The following is an 18,346-nucleotide window of genomic DNA, read 5'->3' on the forward strand; positions in this document are numbered from 1 at the left end:
CACCCATATGCATCTTGCTACGCCCGGCACTCCGTCCTCGAGACGGCCTTGACATGGCATCGGGACTGACTTGTTTGCTGACGGGAGGAAAAGACTTGGGCAAGAAGCAACCGAAACGATTTCGATTCTTGAAAAGCAGCAAGTTCTGCTTGTTCTTTGTTACGAACACCACTTTTTTGTTTTCGCTCTCGCCATTTTCGATTCGTGGAACATCCCGCTCAGTAGTCACAAGAGATTCTCTTTGGGAACGCACAAAGCCTTTCGTCTCGCATCCCTCGACAGAAGAACGAAATCAGCATGTCTCCCACGATGCACATGACAGCCCCGAGCGCATACACGCCCACCTCCGACCTGATGGACCGGCATGAGTATGGTGTTTCCAAAAATCGGAAGACGGCGTCGACTGGAGGCGGCAGAGCTTGGAGCGAGGATGAGGTACGTGTAGTTCGGTGTGTTGGGGGCGCTTTGGGGTATCTGTCGCCAGCACGTCATGACCCCGGCAATGGAGCTTGGGACGGCGGCGCAAGATGAAGAGTTTGATTGGAGCTAACCAGGGCGCTGTACAGGAAGTGTATCTTCTGCAGACACGCCTGCAGAAGATGCCATACAAGCACATTGCCGCTCACTTGAAAAAGACCGAGCTGGCATGCCGGCTGCACTATCACCAGCTAAGCCACGGCAGTAACCGCCGCAAGCGTACGACCAGCGTGTCGTCTGGGTCGTCTACCAGCGGCCTCTCGCCTACACTGGCTGCCTCGGTGCCTTCGCCTATCCACGAGGACTCGTGCTCGCCGTCGCCTCCAGGCAGCGCCGGCAGCTATGGGCCGACGTCGGCCGCCGTGCAGCTTCCTAGCATCGTACCCGGCGGCACAACAGGAGCATCACCTCGGCTGCCCGCCATTCTTCCCAAACCGACCTCGATGACTCTGGCCCTGGCGAGTATCTCGCCGTCTGCCACTCGAGGCAGCTTCCCCACCCCGCTCTGCGACGTCATGACACCTCACAGCGCGCCGCTTCTGCCTTCAGCCAGTTTTGTGCCGACCCCGACCACGGCCACGACCCCTATTCCGCCCCACTCCGCCACCACTCCCAATCTTCGCCTCGACTGCTCAACCGTGCCCCCTCCGCTGCCCTCGGCTCATGGCGCCGTAGACATGTCTCGTCTGCAGGCCATCTACGCAGCACACCGGACCTCGTTCTGGACTTCGGTCGCGGCCGAATACGGCGCCGGTGCCAGCGCCACCATCCTTGAACAGGCCTGGAAGTCGGGCGTATGCTGCGGCGCTCACCAGCAGACCGCCACGCCCATCACTCCGGGAGGGTCTCCTGATGACCGAGATGCCTTTTACAGCGGGCTCAAGTCGGCTGGACAGCAGGACAAAACTCGCATCTCGGCCATTCTTGGGATCGATGCCAACCCCAGAAGCCCAAAGGAGAGGGAGATGGTCAAGCGGATGGAAGAGGAACGCGTGCCTCTTTAAACCGCCGCCCAACTCGTTGCGGTATTGCTAACGATGCTCCAACATCTGGGCAAGCCGTTGCTGCAGACGCAGCTCGCTGCTGATTGGAAAGCTTTCAGAGCGGGTGACGGTCGGGGTGGATTGCAATTTTTACCATTCTTGAAAACCCACTTCTGAAACTGGCGGTTTGATGGCTGCATGAAGGAAGGATAGTGTCGATGACCATGTTTCGTCAATCACTGTCGGTGGCTTTGTAACTTTGGTTCCCGCTTCTTTTTCTTTCTTTCTTTCTTCCTCCCTCTTTCGCTTTGGTCCCTCGATTGCATTTCTTGTGTCGTTTTGTTTCTTGCATCTAGGAGGAGCCGGTCGAAGCTGGGTCGACGGATGGGGGCTTGTGTCGCGGTCTCCGGGAACCGAGGATATGGGTGAAAACCAAAAAGGTGCTGGGAAGATATGTCGAGTCCGGGACAGGCGGCCATGCCACTATTTGGGCGCCAGGAGGCGGCGGATGGGTGTCTTTTTTCGAGGTACACAACGTCGTGTGCAAAGTTCAGTCGGTCTTTTGAATCACTGCTTCCTCAGAGAAGGACTCTCTTCTCCGCATCTCTGCCATACAATCCTTCTGACGTTCCGGTTTTCTTTTGTCGTATGTTTTGTATGCCCGGGAATGAAGAATGAGTTTGATGACACCACTGTACAGCTTGTCGCGCGTCGGCCATATCCATTTCCATCCGTCAATTCAAAGAGACGGGGATTCTACAACCCTTATTCCTTTCTACTTCTTCGTCCCATCCTGAGAAGCCTCGGCGTCACGTTTGAAGTCATAAGCAAGTTTTGCCGCCTATGACGAGTACGAGCTTACAGTCAGGGTGGAATTGGGGGACGCACACACACGCGCGCGCGATGGGCATGGATGATGGATTGGGTGGGATGGGATGGGATGGGATGGGATCGGGTGGACTGGCTGGCTGGCATGTACATTAGATTTGCCATTGCGACGATACGATTTCTCTTATAGAAGTCTGGTCTGTGTATTTGTTTTACTCACCTCTTTTCATCTCTCAACCACCATCCGGGACATATGAAGTGCCCGTCTCTGCCGCAGGACACAAGAGCTGCTCTTGGGGATCGGTTCGCACCGGGTCTCGTCGGAGCAACAGGCTGGTGTGGGTGGACCCTGGCAGCCTGGCTCTTGGTAATGGGAGCGAGATGATTGCACAAGCGCTCCGCTTCTCGGGTCTTGGACCGAGATTTTGGGGTCATCCATGGCGTGGGGTAGCTCGAGCATGGTTTCACTTCTCGGCGTCAGCCTTTCCAAACATCTCGACTGGTACCCGAGTGTACATACGGATACTGCAGCTGCAAGGTAGTCAATTGCCCTGCCCGGACTATACCGACTTGCTCGTCGACGTCGCCTGGCTTCCCTGGGTCCTGAAGGAAGGAGAAGAACCGGTGCTGCTCCGCTTGCCCATGCGCCTCCATCTCTCTCTCTCTCTCTTTCTCTCTCTCCTCCTCCGACATCGAATCCTCGCTCTACCTACACCCGGCGACGACCCCGCAATTCCAGGCCCTTGTCTTGCTCACCCGCCCGCCTTTGCGCCGAGAACGGTCGTCCTCAGGCTCGAGCTGTCCCTAAGACGCAGGACATACGCCCAACCCCCATTGCAAGAAGACTTGATTGATCCTCGGACGTTTCTTGACTTCTGCATTTCTGATTTGCCAACGCCAGGAAGTCCCCTGCAGTTGATAATATGGCCGACCAAAAGAGACAAAAACAGGAACACTCCCGGGAGAGCAAACCCGGCGACTACATTGCCTTTGAGCACCTGCCGCCAGAGGATGGGAAGCTGAACAGGTGGTCGCAGAAGATCACGAGGGGCCATGAATATCCGGGCGCCCAGGTAAGCCCACTCACCGGTCCTTGCTTCGCCTGCGTGTTCGTTGTTGTTTACGGGTGCGGGTACCTCGTGGTGCGGGTGAAGAGTTGGGAGTCGATAACTCCTGGAAATGTCCACGGCGAAGAAAAGAGAAGACGGAGATGATTCTTGGGTGTTTGTACAACACGATGCACACGGGCAACCGGCTGACAAGCAGCCAAAAGGCCATGCTCTACGGCGCTGGTGTACCTGATGAAAACATGATGAAGAATGCGCCCCATGTCGGCATCGCGACCGTTTGGTGGGAAGGCAACCCATGCAAGTAAGCCGACGCCCTGCACTCCAAGTTAGCTAAGAGCCATGGAGCTGACGCTTGCCCTGATAGTACGCACTGTAAGTCACTGGCCTACTCATCCTTGAGTGTGCGTGGAATTCTACAGCTTCACTAACACGGGCCCCTTTGCTGTCAAAACCAGTGATGGACCTCGGCAAAATCGTCAAAAGGGGTGTTGAGAAGCAGAACATGTTGGCATGGCAGTACAATACCGTCGGTGTGTCCGACGCCATCACCATGGGCGGCGAAGGTATCGTCATTCTTGTCCTCTTGATCATGCATATACACATGTATATGCACATCTTCAGATTGAGCCGCGAATGCTGACATACAAGTTCGCACGGCCATCAGGCATGCGGTTCTCGTTGCAGACGCGCGAGATCATCGCCGACTCGATCGAGACGGTCACTTGCGCGCAGCACCACGACGCCAACATCGCCATTCCGGGGTGCGACAAGAACATGCCTGGCGTCATCATGGCCGCCGCTCGCCACAACCGGCCCTTCATCATGATCTACGGCGGTACCATCCGCAAGGGCCACTCGCGCCTGCTCAACGGTCAGATCAACATCAGCACCTGCTACGAGGCCTCGGGCGCCTACGCCTATGGCAAGCTCCGGGCCAAGGACGGCTCTGCTGCCACGGCCGACGAGGTCATGTCGGACATCGAGAGGCACGCCTGCCCCGGCGCCGGCGCCTGCGGAGGCATGTACACGGCCAACACGATGGCCACGGCCATCGAGGCCATGGGCCTGTCCCTGCCTGGCAGCTCGTCCTACCCGGCCACGTCGCCCGAGAAGGCGCGCGAGTGCGAGCGCGCCGCCGAGGTCATCCGCACCACCATGGAGCTCGACATCCGGCCCCGCGACTTGCTGACGCGCGCCGCCTTTGAGAACGCCCTTGTGCTGACCATGGTACTCGGCGGCAGTACCAACGGCGTGCTGCACTTCCTCGCCATGGCCAACACGGCCGACGTGCCCCTCAGCCTTGACGACGTGGCCCGCACCTCGGACCGCGTGCCCTTCCTGGCCGACCTGGCCCCCTCAGGCAAGCACTACATGGAGGACCTGTACGGCGTGGGCGGAACCCCGGCCGTGCTCAAGATGCTCATCGCCGCGGGCCTGATCGACGGCTCCGTAATGACGGTGACGGGCAGGACGCTGGCCGAGAACTGCGCCTCGTGGCCGTCGCTGGACCCCAACCAAAAGATCATCCGTCCCCTGTCGGACCCCATCAAGGCGACGGGCCACCTGCGCGTGCTGCGCGGCAACCTGGCGCCGGGCGGCGCCGTGGCCAAGATCACAGGCAAGGAAGGCCTCGAGTTTGTGGGCAAGGCGCGCGTCTTTGACAAGGAGCACGCGCTCGACGACGCCCTGGCGCGCGGCGACATCAAGGCCACCGACGGCAACCTCGTGCTCATTGTGCGGTACGAGGGCCCCAAGGGCGGACCGGGCATGCCCGAGCAGCTGCGAGCCAGCGCGGCCATCATGGGCGCCGGGCTGAGCAACGTGGCCCTGGTCACGGACGGGCGCTACAGCGGCGCCAGCCACGGCTTCATCGTCGGACACGTGGTCCCCGAGGCGGTCAACGGCGGGCCCATCGCTCTGGTGCAGGACGGGGACACGGTGCGCATCGACGCCGTGGCGAACCGCATCGACATCGTCAGCGTCGTCGGTGGCGGGGATGGTGACGAGGCCGTCACGCAGGAGATTGAGCGACGGCGCCGCGACTGGAAGGCGCCGCCCATGCTGCCCGTGCGTGGTGTGCTGGCCAAGTATGCCCGCTTGGTCGGCGATGCAAGCCACGGAGCCGTGACTGATGTCGGCGAGTCGTGGTAGGAGAGAGAAGGCTTCCATAGTGAGCATGCAGTGAAGGGTAGACAGACAGACCAAGGGCGATAGACCAAGGGGACTAAGGGGTGTGTGTACACCGTTCACAACGAATCGTCATGCAACCCAGTTTTGAATCCGTTGGATGGGTCTCGCCAAGAAACAAGAATGGACACCAGCGATGCACCTATGTATGTATGCATGCGATTGTAAACACTATAAGTCGGACAGCAGTACTCTCCGATGCATCCTATATCAACCGCCCCCGTCTATACCTTTCTCCCAGCGGTATATGAGCAAGCCGCACTCGGGTGGACTTGCCCGCTGACCCCGTCATTATCATCCAAAAAGAAAACAGAAATATTAAGTTGCTCCGAGAGGGTGCAATCAACGTCTTGCAGGTGCCGCTCCTGTTTACGCTTTCCCTAATGTTATATCCCCGCGTCCGATGATCTTGTACAGTTTGAACACTCCCACTCTTGCGCCGTATCGAAAGAACAACAAATGATAATAGAGCTGTCGAGGCAAACAAGGCATGAATGTGCGAATATGCCAGTAGCTGCGAGTTCGCAGCACTCAGATCGCATGGGAGGAGACAAAACTTGTCACCCTGATGCGTTCTCAGAGAAGAAGCGCACTGTCTCGGTCTCGGTCTCGATCCCAGAGGTGTGGCCAGCAGCAGCCCAAATGAAGAGACGGCATGGGAGAAAAGAGACCCTGCTCTCTCAAGGACTTGCCCAGCCACCAGCAACATCAACCCACTCAGCCAGGCAGCTGCCTTCTTTGCCCTCCACATCGACAATGTCTGTATCACAGCGGCAGCGACAGCCCACGCCGTTCTCCTTGGGTGGGTCAAACTGATCCCAGTACTGATCTTCCTCGAGACGCTTGCGCTCGTCCGTCGTCGTAGTCTCGAGGAAGGGCTCGCGGGGCAGCTGACGCGCTGGGGCGTTGGCGGGACAATGCTGGATAGTCGTGTGTCGGTATCCAAAGTCGCGGAAGTAGTGGATGTCGCGGGGGGCAAGCAGAGCGCCGGCAGCAAGGGAGTGGATGGGCGCATCACCCCACTACAGTGTCAAGACAAGTCAGTACTCCAGCCACAAACTCCAGTCAGAATGCGCGCCGTGGCGCGGCTTGGGGATCGCAGAGGGAAAAAAAAAAAGGGGGGGGCGCAGCATACCCTTTCCATCCAGAAACCACCGCTTCGATCCATCATCTCAAAAAAGTCATTGTATTCTTTGCTGCGGAACCAGCTAAGGCGAGCAATTTCAAAGTTGGACCAGAAATGGCACATGTTGTACTTCTCACCCTCCATCGCCTCGGGATCGATCTCGATAGGGGTGTTGCGGTTGGGGTCATTGCGGGTGACCTCGTCAGGAAGCGCGTCCTCGGGGAGATCGGCAGGCTTGGCCTTCTCCGGCTTGGGCTCGACAAACATCTCCCAGAGGCCTTGGGAAGTGATGTTATTCAGGCGCTTGTAGGCGGAGGCATAGCGGAAGATGTTGGGGACAGTCTCGCGGAGCTCCTTGACGGCGATGGTGAACCCGTACGTCTTGTTATGCTCGATCATCTTCAGGAAAGGGTCACTGAGGCAGAGCGAGTAGAGTGGTCAGTGTTGTGCCCGCGCATGCGTGCAGGACAGCTTCGCGTGGTGCTTACTAGGTGATGTCGCAAAAGTACTTGATCTCGGGCTCAAGGCGCCAGTACCATTCGTATTTGGCCAGAAGAGGGTGCTTGTAGAAGAAGCTAGATGACACGAAGAAATCACGTTAGTCATTGAGGGGAGATGGCCCTCTCGGGGAAGTGACGTACCCAGAGTAGAAGCGGCACATGGCATGGTAGCTCTCGAGACCGCCATACATGACGGCGGCGTCGCCCTGTTTGGCAATGCCCTCCTTGGCGACCTTGTGGTCGATCCAGTCGGGATATCCCCACATGTCGGGGCCGACGACGCCAAACTCACAAGGAGCCGAGGTGTAGTTGGTGACGACGGCCTTGAAGGTCTCGTTGAACTCGCCGTCGTTGAGAAAGACATAGGGGTAGTGGTACCACCTGTTGAAATGGCGCTCGATGGACTTGATGGACTGGATGACGCCGTCGAGCTCCTTGTTCCGCGCGAGAACGACAAAGGCAGCCTTGGCACGGGGGGTGTCGGTCTTGGGCTCGAGGCAGCCGGTGACGAAGACCTTGTCGTGCTCTTCGCTGATTTTCCTGTTGAGAGACAAGCACCAGTGGTCAGCAGGCGGAATCTACTAGAGGCGGCAGAAAGTAGAATGAGATGGCGGGAGTAGCGGGAGTGGCGGGAGTAGCGATGACGAACGACGGCGACGAGCCGGTCCTGTCACACGAGTCCCAAGGGAGACGCGAGCTTACCTGATGGCGGGAGGTGCTCCGGCGGGCATGAGGATCCTGCCCGGGGAGCTGGGGTGCCTGACAAAGAGCAGCAGGATGAGGACGACGACGATGCAGGGGAAGAGAATGACGACGCCCAGGGGCACCGAGATGGTCGAGTTGCCTCTTAAGCGGAGGGGTCGCTTGAAGAAGGCCAGACCGGGCAAGAGTTTGGGGCGTTGAGCGCGACCCTTTTCATCGGTAGAAGGCAACTGGGGCGTTCGCCCCAAGGGCACGTATCTCTGAGCTCGGCGTACGAGATCCATGGTGATGGAAAGGTGCGACAGTCGGATGCGTCGAGCAGGGAGGTGTCGATAAGGGGGGCAGCCAGGGAGCTTGGCCCCTCGTGGGCGCGGGTCGGGGTTGCGAGTTCACAGTGAAGAGCTGCGTGTGTCGGGATGCGTCGGGCTACCGGATTGGGGCAGTGGCCGGTGCAGTTGTGATGTTGTGATGAGGAGGAGGAGGATGAAGAGGATTGTGGGAAGATATCCGGTCCAAAGGGATGGCGAAGTCGACAAGGGCGCTTGCGAGGCCAGGTTTGCAAAGCTGGCCAAGAAGCAGCAGGAGCAAGGGCCCGGGGAGAGGGCCCTCGATTTTGATGGCCGAGCGAGAGGGCAGTGCAGGCGACGATCGAACGAGTGGCAGAGGACAGGCGCGGGCGCTGTTCCTCGTCGAGACGGCGGAGGTGGTGATGATTTCAATATCCGTGTTGGTTACGCGCGGCGTCAGTCGGAGAGAGAAGGAAGAAAAACAGGAACCCAAAAACCCGCGCGGGATAGCGCGTCCCAAGAGGATTCAACTTGTCCAGACCGTGGCGGCGAGCTCTGGAGAGGAGACGAGACGAGACATGCAAGAGGTTCCCGTCGAGGTCGAGGTCGTCTGTAGTGGAAATCCCTTCTCTGCTCCCTTTTTTCCCCCTTTTGTTGCAGTGGAATGGAGTGAAGACAGCTAGAGCGAGATTAATGAGATTGGGTCAATCGGTTGGGACAGATAACTAACGCTCGGTCGAGACTGAGACTGGTAGTGAGTGACCTGGCCCGGGGATGTGCCCGCTACAGTTGGTTGGCAGTTGGGGGGCAGTTGGGGGGTTGGTCCAGGGGGGGTTCTAGGCTTTCCAGGCGGCTCGTTATTAGGGAAGGCGGGTCCCGATTGCAGGAAATTGGAACCATCCAAGGAAAAGCGAAGGAAAAAAAAAAGAAAGAAAAAAACCAAGAGGACAGAGAGGGAAGGCACGACACTTGATTGGTGCCAAACAAAGTGTCCGCAGGTGGAGAGAAGTGGGGGACATAAGGTACTTGTACAGGTTCAAGTACTGACTGGTCTTCCTTAGTCTACCTAGGTACCTAGGTAGGTACTTAAAGTACAAGTAGGCACCTACTGTGCTCCGTACTTACTGCCTACAAGTACCTAAGGTACTCCTCGTGAGGAGAGCCAGACACTTGATGAGATATTCAAGTAATATTGGTATCGTGATGAATAGCTACGACACCACCCCATGAGACTGGTCGGGAAAGAGAGCACCGACACAATTCCAATATCATTTCAAAATGCTAGCTAGCATGACAATCCATATCTAAAGACACGTGCTCGAGGTAGACACAGGCCGTGCATGAATGACTGCGATGCCACAAGTGCTCAAAGTAGCAGATGCTCCACAGGCCGGAGAGGCGGCTGCAGAGATGCGCGCGCGGCCTCACTGGTTGCCGTCACGAAAGCCGCAGCGCCCTGTTGATTGCCCAGCGCACTTCCTCCAGGACGTCTTCCATAGTTCCCTCAGCACCGACAGGAACAACGTCGACCTCATCACTATGCACCTCCTCCCGCTCCTCAACCTGGCCCAGGGCCATCTGTGCGGTCATATCCTGGCCCCTGAGCTTCCCAGCCCTCTCGGTGAGAGCCTCTTGCGACGCTTGGAGGTCGATGAACAGCACTTCCATACCGTCTCGAGACCGCAAGCCCTGTCTCAGATGGTCCCGGTGTGCTCTTTTCAGGGCCGAGCAGCTTGCTACCACAACGTCATATCCCAGATCGAGGGCTGCTTCGCGTACATGCCCACGGATGCGGTCAAGCCAGTCCCGTTGATCCTGGCCGACGAGCGCCATGCCGCCGCCCACGCCGGGCACGGCGCGGCGCTTCTGTAGTGAGTCTCCTTCAACAAAAGCACCCCTTAGCCAGCCAGCTACAGCGTTGCCGACGGCCGTCCTTCCGCTACCGCAGGGGCCAGCCAAGATCACGGCCGTCTTCTTCTTGGGCTCCCGGATCACGGCCGTAGCCGTACAAGACGCCTTCCAAGGCCCGTTCATAAAGTAGCCTACGAACGTCTTGACGAGGCCTAGGTCCAGCACAGGGGCACGAGCGAGGGCCGGGGAGAGAGCACAGGCCGCTGTGGTCTCGTAGCTTTTGGACGCGTCGATGGTATCCTTGTCGTACTTGGAGGCGAAGAAGTCCAGCAGCTTCATGGGCGGGTTCGCCACGGGGTCCGGGTTCGAGGCACCGAGGCGGCGGACCCATTCTCTGGGTTCGACCTCCTCAAAATCCAGTCCAGACGCGCGTAAGAATGGGAGCAGGTCATCGTTCCAGCTGAACGTCCTGCTGTTTGCGACATTGACGACTTGGCTGGCCGCGTCTGACAGCGAAATATCAAGCACCGCCTGCGCGACGGTGTCGACCGGTAGCCAAGAGGGGTTCTCGGGCAGTCGTGGAAGCGATCCCACCGTCAGCGCGGTCTGTAGCTGCATCGGGATGGCCTCGGTGGCATTCCATATGCCGTGTTGTGTGTCTGCAATGACCTGGCCAACACGGAGGACACGCGCCTTGACGCCCGTGACCTTAGCAGCTTGGAGGCAGATGTGTTCAGCCACCGACTTGGACTGCGCGTAACCCATACCTTGAGCCCAGCTGAAATCAGGCAAGGACTCGGACACACGACTCGAGGGACAGCGTGCTACCGAGCTGACCGAGGAGCAGAAGTTGAAAGAGGCGGGCTCGGCGGCGCCAGAGGCGAGGCACAGGCGGAGCAGGTTGTGAACCCCGGCAATGCAATCCCTCTCGAAGCTGTCAAGGCTGAGGTTGAAATTGACGGACCACGCACAGTGGATGACGGATCTGAGGTTGCGAGAAATGGCTTCGTAGACGTTCTTGCCCAGGCCGAGGTGCTCCTCCCCCTGGTCAAAGGGGACTGCCAAAAGCTTATTGCGGCTAGCCAGGGGAAGAGAATGGTATACTCTGCGCTGCATCATCGAGTTCCTCACGCGCTCTAGTGCGTTCCGTTCATCCTTGGCACGCACGAGACAGTACACTTGTTTAACAGATGGATCACCAGCAAGGCGTGCGACCACATGCGCGCCCAGCGATCCCGTGGAACCTGTTACAACCTATCTCCTTGTTTAGCACCCCGTCTGTCACCCGGCCCCCCTCCCCGAAACAAGTAACACGGGCTATGCTTACCACTGCAGACGCTCTCCGGGTCGTTCTGGGAGCAAAAGTGGCATATCTGCCAACTAGTGACGCCATCTGCTCCTCGACCGGAACTGACGCAACTGCTGTCCCGGAGCGGAGGGAGAACAGAAAGTTGCTGAGCTTCTCGATCGAAGGATAGTCAAAGACGATGTTCAAGCCCAACTTCTTGCCCGCGACATCGACATTTTGCAAGATGGCACTCCGCAGCTGAAGCGCCTGCAAGGAATCCATGCCCAACGAGAAGAAGTCGGTCTCGTCTTGAACCCCGATCTGCTTGTGTAACACCCTGGGCGTCACATCTCGCAGAAATGCCCTGATCTCTTCCAGACCCATGACCGTCGGGTCGCTTGAACTGATGTCTGCGCTGTCATAGGCCTCGTCGATGACCGCGGCAAAGGCCTTGTAGAACGCCTGGCGGATGACACTTCCCTTGTCGGTTCGCGGGAAAGGAGTGTCGTGCTCCAGGACCTTGACCATGTTCTTGGAGATCCGAGCGAACGCATCGGCCTCTCGATTGGCCTCCTCGACGGCAGGCCATAGCTTCTCCAGGATGACCTCCCGGGCCATGGCGCGCGTCGATTCTGACGGGACGACGAGAAGGCCGAGGAATGGGCGCCCGGCACCAAATACAACGGCCTCGTCCACGAGATGGTCGGAGCGGATACGGCCCTCTATCTGAACAGGACTGAATTTCTCCCCGTTTACCAAGACGAGCGTGTCATCGAGGCGAGCGATGTATTTCCATGCCCCGGGGATTGTTGGGTGCGGCTCGAAGAGATCCTTGGTGGCATACGAACCATCGGCCTGGTTCGACTGGAGCTTTGAAGGCCATCCATCCATGACACAGCATTCATAGAGATTGTTGCCTCGAGGGACCCACTTGAGAAATGGTGAGAGCTTGGGATGCTCACGCACATAGTTCCACGCCTTGTCCCCGGCCGGGCGGAACGAAGTCATGAGCTGGCCAACTTCGGTCCTAGGTCACGGATCAGTCGCATTCACAGGATTGGATTTGGTGGCGTCCAAGTGCCGACTCACGCTCCGTAATGGCTGACAAGGTTCACGCCATGGTCAGCAAGCAGGTTTCCCAGCTCGTCAGGGCAGGCTGAGCCCCCATACATGACGATCTTTAGCTGGCGTAAAAGATCAATGCCCTTGTCGGTCTCCGAGAGCAGTTTCAGGGCATAGGGCACGCCGTAAAATATCTCAAAATGGAATTTCTCAAAGATGGCGATGAGGTGGCCCGAGGTGAGCGGCAAATCTGCGTTGTACATGTGGATACTCTTGCCACAGTAGATGGCTCGGAAAAAGTTGCAAATGCCATGGTTGTGGTAGAGGGGCAGCGTGATGAATGCCTTCATCTCCATGCTGATGGCGTAATTGGCCAAGGCTGCCTTGTGCGTCTGATAAATGGCCTTGGGAAACCCGGTCGAGCCTTTGCCGGCACGTTAGTCGGGCTTGCGCCAGTCAAGTCGGCGTCGGCGTCGGCGTCGGCAGAAGTCGGTACTCACCACTAGAATGTATTATGTAGACATTGTTGTACGTTTCTACCTGGTGATCAAGCGTCAGGTCCAATCTCGTATCCACGTAGGCCTCGACAGGGAATTCAAACACTGGCCTCGATGCGATCTCGGCGGATTGCACGAAAGGGAGAGTCTGTCCCACGCCGGCTGCCAGCTCGGCATGTCTGGGGTCAAAGAGAAGAACCCCTGCGCCTGTGGATTTGACGAGGGACTCGACGGCCTCCTGCGAGATCCTGGTGGACAGGAAGAGAATCGTGTGGCCAAGCTTGATGAGGCCCAGCATGGTGACCAGATACTCGACGTTGGACGGGCCGAGCATGGCCACGATTCTGGGCCTCTCCTGCGAGGAGGATCGGGTCGGCAGCAGACGCTGGTAATGCTTGGCGACACGATATGCAAAAACGTCCAGTTGTTGTGCCGTATAGTCTACATACTCGAGGCCTGACGATGGGTATGAGACTATTGGTGTGTGAGGCCAGAGTTGTGCTCTGTGGCGAACGAGGTCATCGACCGTCTCCAACACTGCATCTCTCGACGGCGCAGTGGCCTCTCCCCGGATCTTGGAGCCCGCCCTTGCATTGTCCTGCAACGGCGCAGGGGCAATATATTCTGTAGCGATTGGGGGAGCCATGGCAAACGATCACCGAGCAGTTGACCAAGTGAGTGATCCTTCCGAAGGACTGCGATGGCTGTGAACAGCGGCCTCTACCACGAGGAGCAGTGATATATGAGTCCAGTCCAGCAGTTGTTAGATCGTTGATTAAGGCTCGGGACATGAGTCGCTGCACCCCAGAATACAGAAGAATATGATTGTTGGAGACGGGGTGGCGGCCATCCCATTGCTAATGCACATTCAAGACAGGACTCTTAGGTGAGGTACATACTCTCTACACGGGAACAACGGATAACCACGCTAGGTGAGCCGGAAAAGCGAAAGCCCGTTCGTTTACCTCTGGGTGTGGTTTGGTTGGATTGCACGTGGTGCACAATGTCGAGCTCGGGACTAGATCGAAATGGCACCAATAGGTCAGCCAGTTGGACAGAATGGGTGGACGTGTGAACAAAGGGCGGCGGATAAGCAAGTCACTACACGATGTGTTTTCCGCCACCATGATAGCTAGCTAGTAGTGCGGAAAACGATGGTGGTTCTGGCAAGGCTTGGGGGGTGGACCAAGTGGACCAAGACGGCGCGGGAATAGAAAAAGGTATAATATCTTCAACACGGCACTTGGTCGGATGATCCATCTCGTGTGGGGAGCCGGACCCCGGATACCGGAAAAGCCTCCCAACCCGCCCCCTCACCGTGTTATGCAAGAGTGAGCTCTTCTAGAGCTGGCCGACGATATTTTCCTCTTTGCGAAGTGTGTTTCCTTTGGCTCCGAAGCGCTGGTCTTAAGAGAGGAAGACAGCCTGCAGAGATTCACGGGTGGACAGCAACAAATTCTCGGCGCGCTGATACAATAGGCTTTGCTGCTTTATAGAAGACCACGTTGTGTATAGACGGCCCCCTTGCCGGCAAATGTGCGCGCACCGACACGCCACCTACATCTCGGTATAGGTCAAGCCTCAAAAGCGATGCCCCTCCCTACGCACTTCAAGCTCAACACCGGCGCGGCAATTCCCGCAGTGGGATTTGGCACCTGGCAGGCCGGTCCGCATGAGGTTGAGCGTGCCGTCGAGCTGGCTCTGCGCTGCGGATATCGCCATGTTGACTGCGCAGCCATCTACCGCAACGAGACCGAGGTTGGCGCGGGGATCAAGGCGAGCGGTGTGCCCCGGTCCGACGTCTACATCACCGGCAAGCTTTGGAACACCATGCACCGCCCCGAGGACGTCGAGGCGGGCCTGGACAAGACGCTCAGCGACCTTGGCACCGACTACCTTGATCTCTTTCTCATGCACTGGCCCGTGTAAGTTGGAGCACCATGCAAGCGCCTGGCGCTCCGTGGCAGTGGTGCTGACCCGTGCTCCTGCGAACAGTGCCTTCAAGCCGAGTGACAAGTGGTTTCCAATCGACCAGGACGGGGTATTTGAGCTAGCCGATATCGACCCTGCAGAAACCTACGCCGCCATGGAGAAGCTGCTCTCTACTGGCAAGGTGCGGGCTATTGGGGTATGCAACTTCAACATACGCCGGCTGCAAGATCTACTGTCCAAGACCAAGATCGTGCCCGCCGTCAATCAGATCGAGGCACATCCGTATTTACAGCAGCCCGAGCTTGCCCGATTCTGCCGGGCCAACAACATTCTCATCGAAGCGTACTCTCCCCTCGGGAATAACCAGCAGGACGTCCCCAGAACTGTGGACGACCCGGCTGTGCAGGCTCTTGCCGACAAGATCGGCATGGACGCTGGTCAAATGCTCTACTCTTGGGGCGTGCAGCGTGGGACTGTCGTGCTTCCCAAGAGCGTCACGCCCCATCGCATCGAGTCCAACAGGCAGGTGCAGGAATTATCCAAGGAAGCTTTTGATGAGCTCAGCTCCCTGGAGCGACACAAGAGGTTCAATGGCCAGTCTCAGTGGGGTTGTGACATATTCGAGGAGATTGGCGAGGAGACGGCCAAGAAGATCGCGAGAGAGTGCGGGCCCACGCACCTCAAAAAGTTCACTGTTTGATAAAGACAAGCGCAAGCCTGGCGTGGCTGGCATGGGCCGAACAGCGCAGCCAGCGCCGGGACACGTCCCGCCACCACGGCTGTTGGCTAGGGTGGGTATGGGGTGGAATCGAACCCGCCGGGATACCATGAATCTGGTGAAGCCGCATATCCGGAAAATGGACCCAGTGCCTAGAATTTAGATGGCTCGTCAGCTCCAAGAGACAAGACGTATTAGGGACAATAGATTGCCACAGTCGCCGCAAGGATACAGGCATACGTACCATTGAATCAAAATCGAGCCAGTCGGTGGTCTGCCATCCATCCCAGAGGCTGGGCATGGCGGAAAAGTTGGGCCCGACCGAGTGGTGCATGATGCTGCTAGGATCGTAGGCCATTCCGTTCCCATGCCCTGGTTCCAGGCCGTCGTGGCCGTTGGGTCCCGCGTTCGAGCTAGGCAAGACAGCCCGAGGCGTCGTTGAGATCTCCTTGACCCGGCCGGGAGATTGGCTGTAGGCCTCTTGGCGAAGTTCCTCGAGGATGATGCTATAGCGCCGGCTGGGCGAGTTGGATGCAGTGGCCTGGGCCAGGTGGAGTTGACATCGTTCAGCCAGGTCAAACAACCCTTCTGCGTCCAGAGCGCCGCTCCAGGAAGTCGCGGCGGCGGCGCCCGATGCGCCCTGCTGAATCTCCCAAACATAGATGACGGCGAGCGCGCAAAAGGTGACATAATGCGTCCACCAGAAGGCATGGAACAGAGTGCCGTCGCGAGCCATGTCATCGACCATCTCCAGCACGTCCTTCGCAGCCAAAATGCAGTCGGATATGATCCTGCTCACTACGGTGGACTGGGTTCCTCTGTTATCGGAACTGCCGAGGAGGAACGGCCTGTTGGCATGCATGACGGCATGGTTGCGGGCCAGCTTCATCGCGGTAGCCTGGCGGCGGAAAGGGTGCACCAAGCTGGAGGGGTTAACCGAGCCCAGGAGAGGGGGGAGGTCGGCGTTCCACTGGGAGATCTCGTCGTTTAGGCGCTGGACGAGATGAACCAGTGTTTCCTGTGGGGATTGGCTGATGGCGTAGACGCGCTGCGAGGTTTCTCCAACAATGCGGGTGATCCTATGGCGGTAAGCGGTAAGCTTCATGGCACTCACGGGCAGTCGGGTTCGGTCGTCAGACCCACCTTGCATGGTGTATGAGCGAATCGGTCGAGCAGTCCCTGCGCTTCCTGTGCGGTTTTGGCCCTTCCGGCGTCATGTCCTCGTCGTCGACCGGATCCGGAAGTTCCTGGTCGATGTTCTCGTCGTGGTAATGACGAGGGCGGCCAAAGATGACGCCCAGGTAAATGTCGAGGATATAGGAGACCCAAAAGGCACGCTTGCGACATTGGGCAGTGATGTAGTCACCCGAGCGGTCCTTTGCCAGGGTCCGGTTGCGGTGCGTGCGCCTGTGCAGACCCAGTGCAGCGACGGTCTGGATGACGTTGCCAAAGACATACCAGGCCTGGTTCATGCGCGAGGTATGAAGGAGGTACAGGACTTGGCAGAGCCGAGCCTGAACCGAGTCTAGGGCAGGGTTGCCCTTGGCTGTGTCTGCGAGCCGGCAAGCGGTGCCGAAGAGCCGGTCGCTACGCTTGATGAAGGCCAGGGCCTCGTCTTGGGAGTCGGCGCCCCTCGACTTGCCGCGGTGGAAGTCGGCAATGGCTAGGATGGTCAGGACGGTGGCGGCCTTCATTTCGCCGAGTCCCTGATCGAGGGGCATGCCAGCATCGAGGTTCTGCTGGAGCTGCTCGTGCCAAATCTCGACCGTCTGGCGGTGGAGGAAGCGGTATGTGGCGATGCAGACCTCGAAGTAGGAGGCTATGAGCTCGGCACAGGTGGCACGGTCCGGCAGTGGCAGTATGGACGAGAGGTGGCTGTCGTGGTCAAAGGGCTTGTCGCCGGCACTGGTCTGCAGCTGAAGCCGCTCGGAGCCGGCGTTGTCCTGGGCAATGGCACGCGGCTGTTGGGTGGAAAGCCTTTTCCAGGCACGGTGGAGGAAGGCCAAGCCGGAGGTCGGGTCGACATAATGACCCTGGCTATCGGTGGCGCCCAGCTCGGGCGACGCCCGGGACTGGATCAACGGCGTGGGCTGGGTGGAGGGCGGACGACCCGGCACGTAGGTGCCAGCGATCGCCGGCAAGCGGGCATCCTGACCCTGGCGTGAGCCGCCGATGGGCCCGCCGATCTGCCTACCGTGCCTGGCCTCGTCGTGTGCGGGACATGCATCGACGGCAGCCGCAGGTGCAGCGGCAGCGGTAGCGGGAGGCGGGGTGGGGGGCCTTCCACGGCTGTATTTGGAGGCGTAGAGGCAGGGGATGCCCTTGCGAACACACGCATCGCAGGGCAGGGTGCCAGTGCATCTGGCTTTGCGCTGCTTGCAAGTGTCGCAGGCTCTGCTTACCTTCTGTCTCTTGTCTCCAGACTCGTCAGCGCCCACGAGAGCTCTCGGCCTTTTCCGGTCGGTGCTCAGGGGCGGTGACCAGGAGGGCGATGTCGTCTTGCTGGGCCCTTCTGAGAGCCGCGCTCGTAGCGGAGATGCGGCGGAATCCGACATGGTTCTCTGGCCCTCTGGCCCTCTGGCTAACGGTGCTATGACAGACAAACAGACAGTGTAGGCCCAGTCTGGTACGGCCAGGGGGGAAGGGAGTTCACCCGAGGAGTAGCCGGACGGACAGGATGGGATCGCTTTGACCGGCGGCGTGTGGAGCTCTTGTCGGCCCTCCGGATTACCCAATGGATGACCAAGAGATGAGAGGGAGGGAGAGGAAGAAGGAGCTGGTTGGCTCTGGGTGGCACTGCTGCAGCTGCGGCCAGGATTTGCGTGTGGGACGGAGACA

The 18,346-nt window shown here is 58.6% G+C and overlaps 6 protein-coding genes across 6 annotated transcripts; 3 read left to right on the forward strand and 3 right to left on the reverse strand.

Moving 5' to 3' along the window:
• Nucleotides 1-297: 297 nt before the first annotated feature.
• E0L32_011685 (uncharacterized protein) lies at nt 298-1,481 on the forward strand (the record flags this gene model as incomplete). The annotated part of the gene is made up of 2 exons (XM_031134442.1): nt 298-435; nt 567-1,481. 2 exons carry the CDS (start codon nt 298-300, stop codon nt 1,479-1,481), a joined length of 1,053 nt encoding a protein of 350 aa, XP_031000109.1.
• Nucleotides 1,482-3,525: 2,044 nt separating this feature from the next.
• On the forward strand, nt 3,526-5,509 carry E0L32_011686 (uncharacterized protein; the record flags this gene model as incomplete). The annotated part of the gene is made up of 4 exons (XM_031134443.1): nt 3,526-3,659; nt 3,723-3,730; nt 3,814-3,926; nt 3,980-5,509. The coding sequence occupies 4 exons, from the start codon at nt 3,526-3,528 to the stop codon at nt 5,507-5,509; spliced, it is 1,785 nt and encodes a 594-aa protein (XP_031000110.1).
• Nucleotides 5,510-6,225: 716 nt separating this feature from the next.
• On the reverse strand, nt 6,226-8,157 carry E0L32_011687 (uncharacterized protein; the record flags this gene model as incomplete). The annotated part of the gene is made up of 5 exons (XM_031134444.1): nt 6,226-6,567; nt 6,681-7,086; nt 7,160-7,246; nt 7,313-7,711; nt 7,874-8,157. The coding sequence occupies 5 exons, from the start codon at nt 8,155-8,157 to the stop codon at nt 6,226-6,228; spliced, it is 1,518 nt and encodes a 505-aa protein (XP_031000111.1).
• Nucleotides 8,158-9,597: 1,440 nt separating this feature from the next.
• Nucleotides 9,598-13,504, reverse strand: E0L32_011688 (uncharacterized protein; the record flags this gene model as incomplete). Its single annotated transcript, XM_031134445.1, has 4 exons — nt 9,598-11,265; nt 11,339-12,326; nt 12,389-12,785; nt 12,862-13,504. The coding sequence occupies 4 exons, from the start codon at nt 13,502-13,504 to the stop codon at nt 9,598-9,600; spliced, it is 3,696 nt and encodes a 1,231-aa protein (XP_031000112.1).
• A 944-nt stretch (nt 13,505-14,448) lies between these two features.
• On the forward strand, nt 14,449-15,490 carry E0L32_011689 (uncharacterized protein; the record flags this gene model as incomplete). The annotated part of the gene is made up of 2 exons (XM_031134446.1): nt 14,449-14,783; nt 14,854-15,490. 2 exons carry the CDS (start codon nt 14,449-14,451, stop codon nt 15,488-15,490), a joined length of 972 nt encoding a protein of 323 aa, XP_031000113.1.
• Nucleotides 15,491-15,576: 86 nt separating this feature from the next.
• Nucleotides 15,577-18,063, reverse strand: E0L32_011690 (uncharacterized protein; the record flags this gene model as incomplete). Its single annotated transcript, XM_031134447.1, has 3 exons — nt 15,577-15,660; nt 15,753-16,587; nt 16,652-18,063. The coding sequence occupies 3 exons, from the start codon at nt 18,061-18,063 to the stop codon at nt 15,577-15,579; spliced, it is 2,331 nt and encodes a 776-aa protein (XP_031000114.1).
• Nucleotides 18,064-18,346: the final 283 nt, after the last annotated feature.

Source organism: Thyridium curvatum (genome assembly GCF_004353045.1).
Source record: "Thyridium curvatum strain D216 chromosome Unknown NODE_114_length_91424_cov_89.811965, whole genome shotgun sequence".
In the NCBI taxonomy this organism is placed as follows: Eukaryota; Fungi; Ascomycota; class Sordariomycetes; order Thyridiales; family Thyridiaceae; genus Thyridium; species Thyridium curvatum.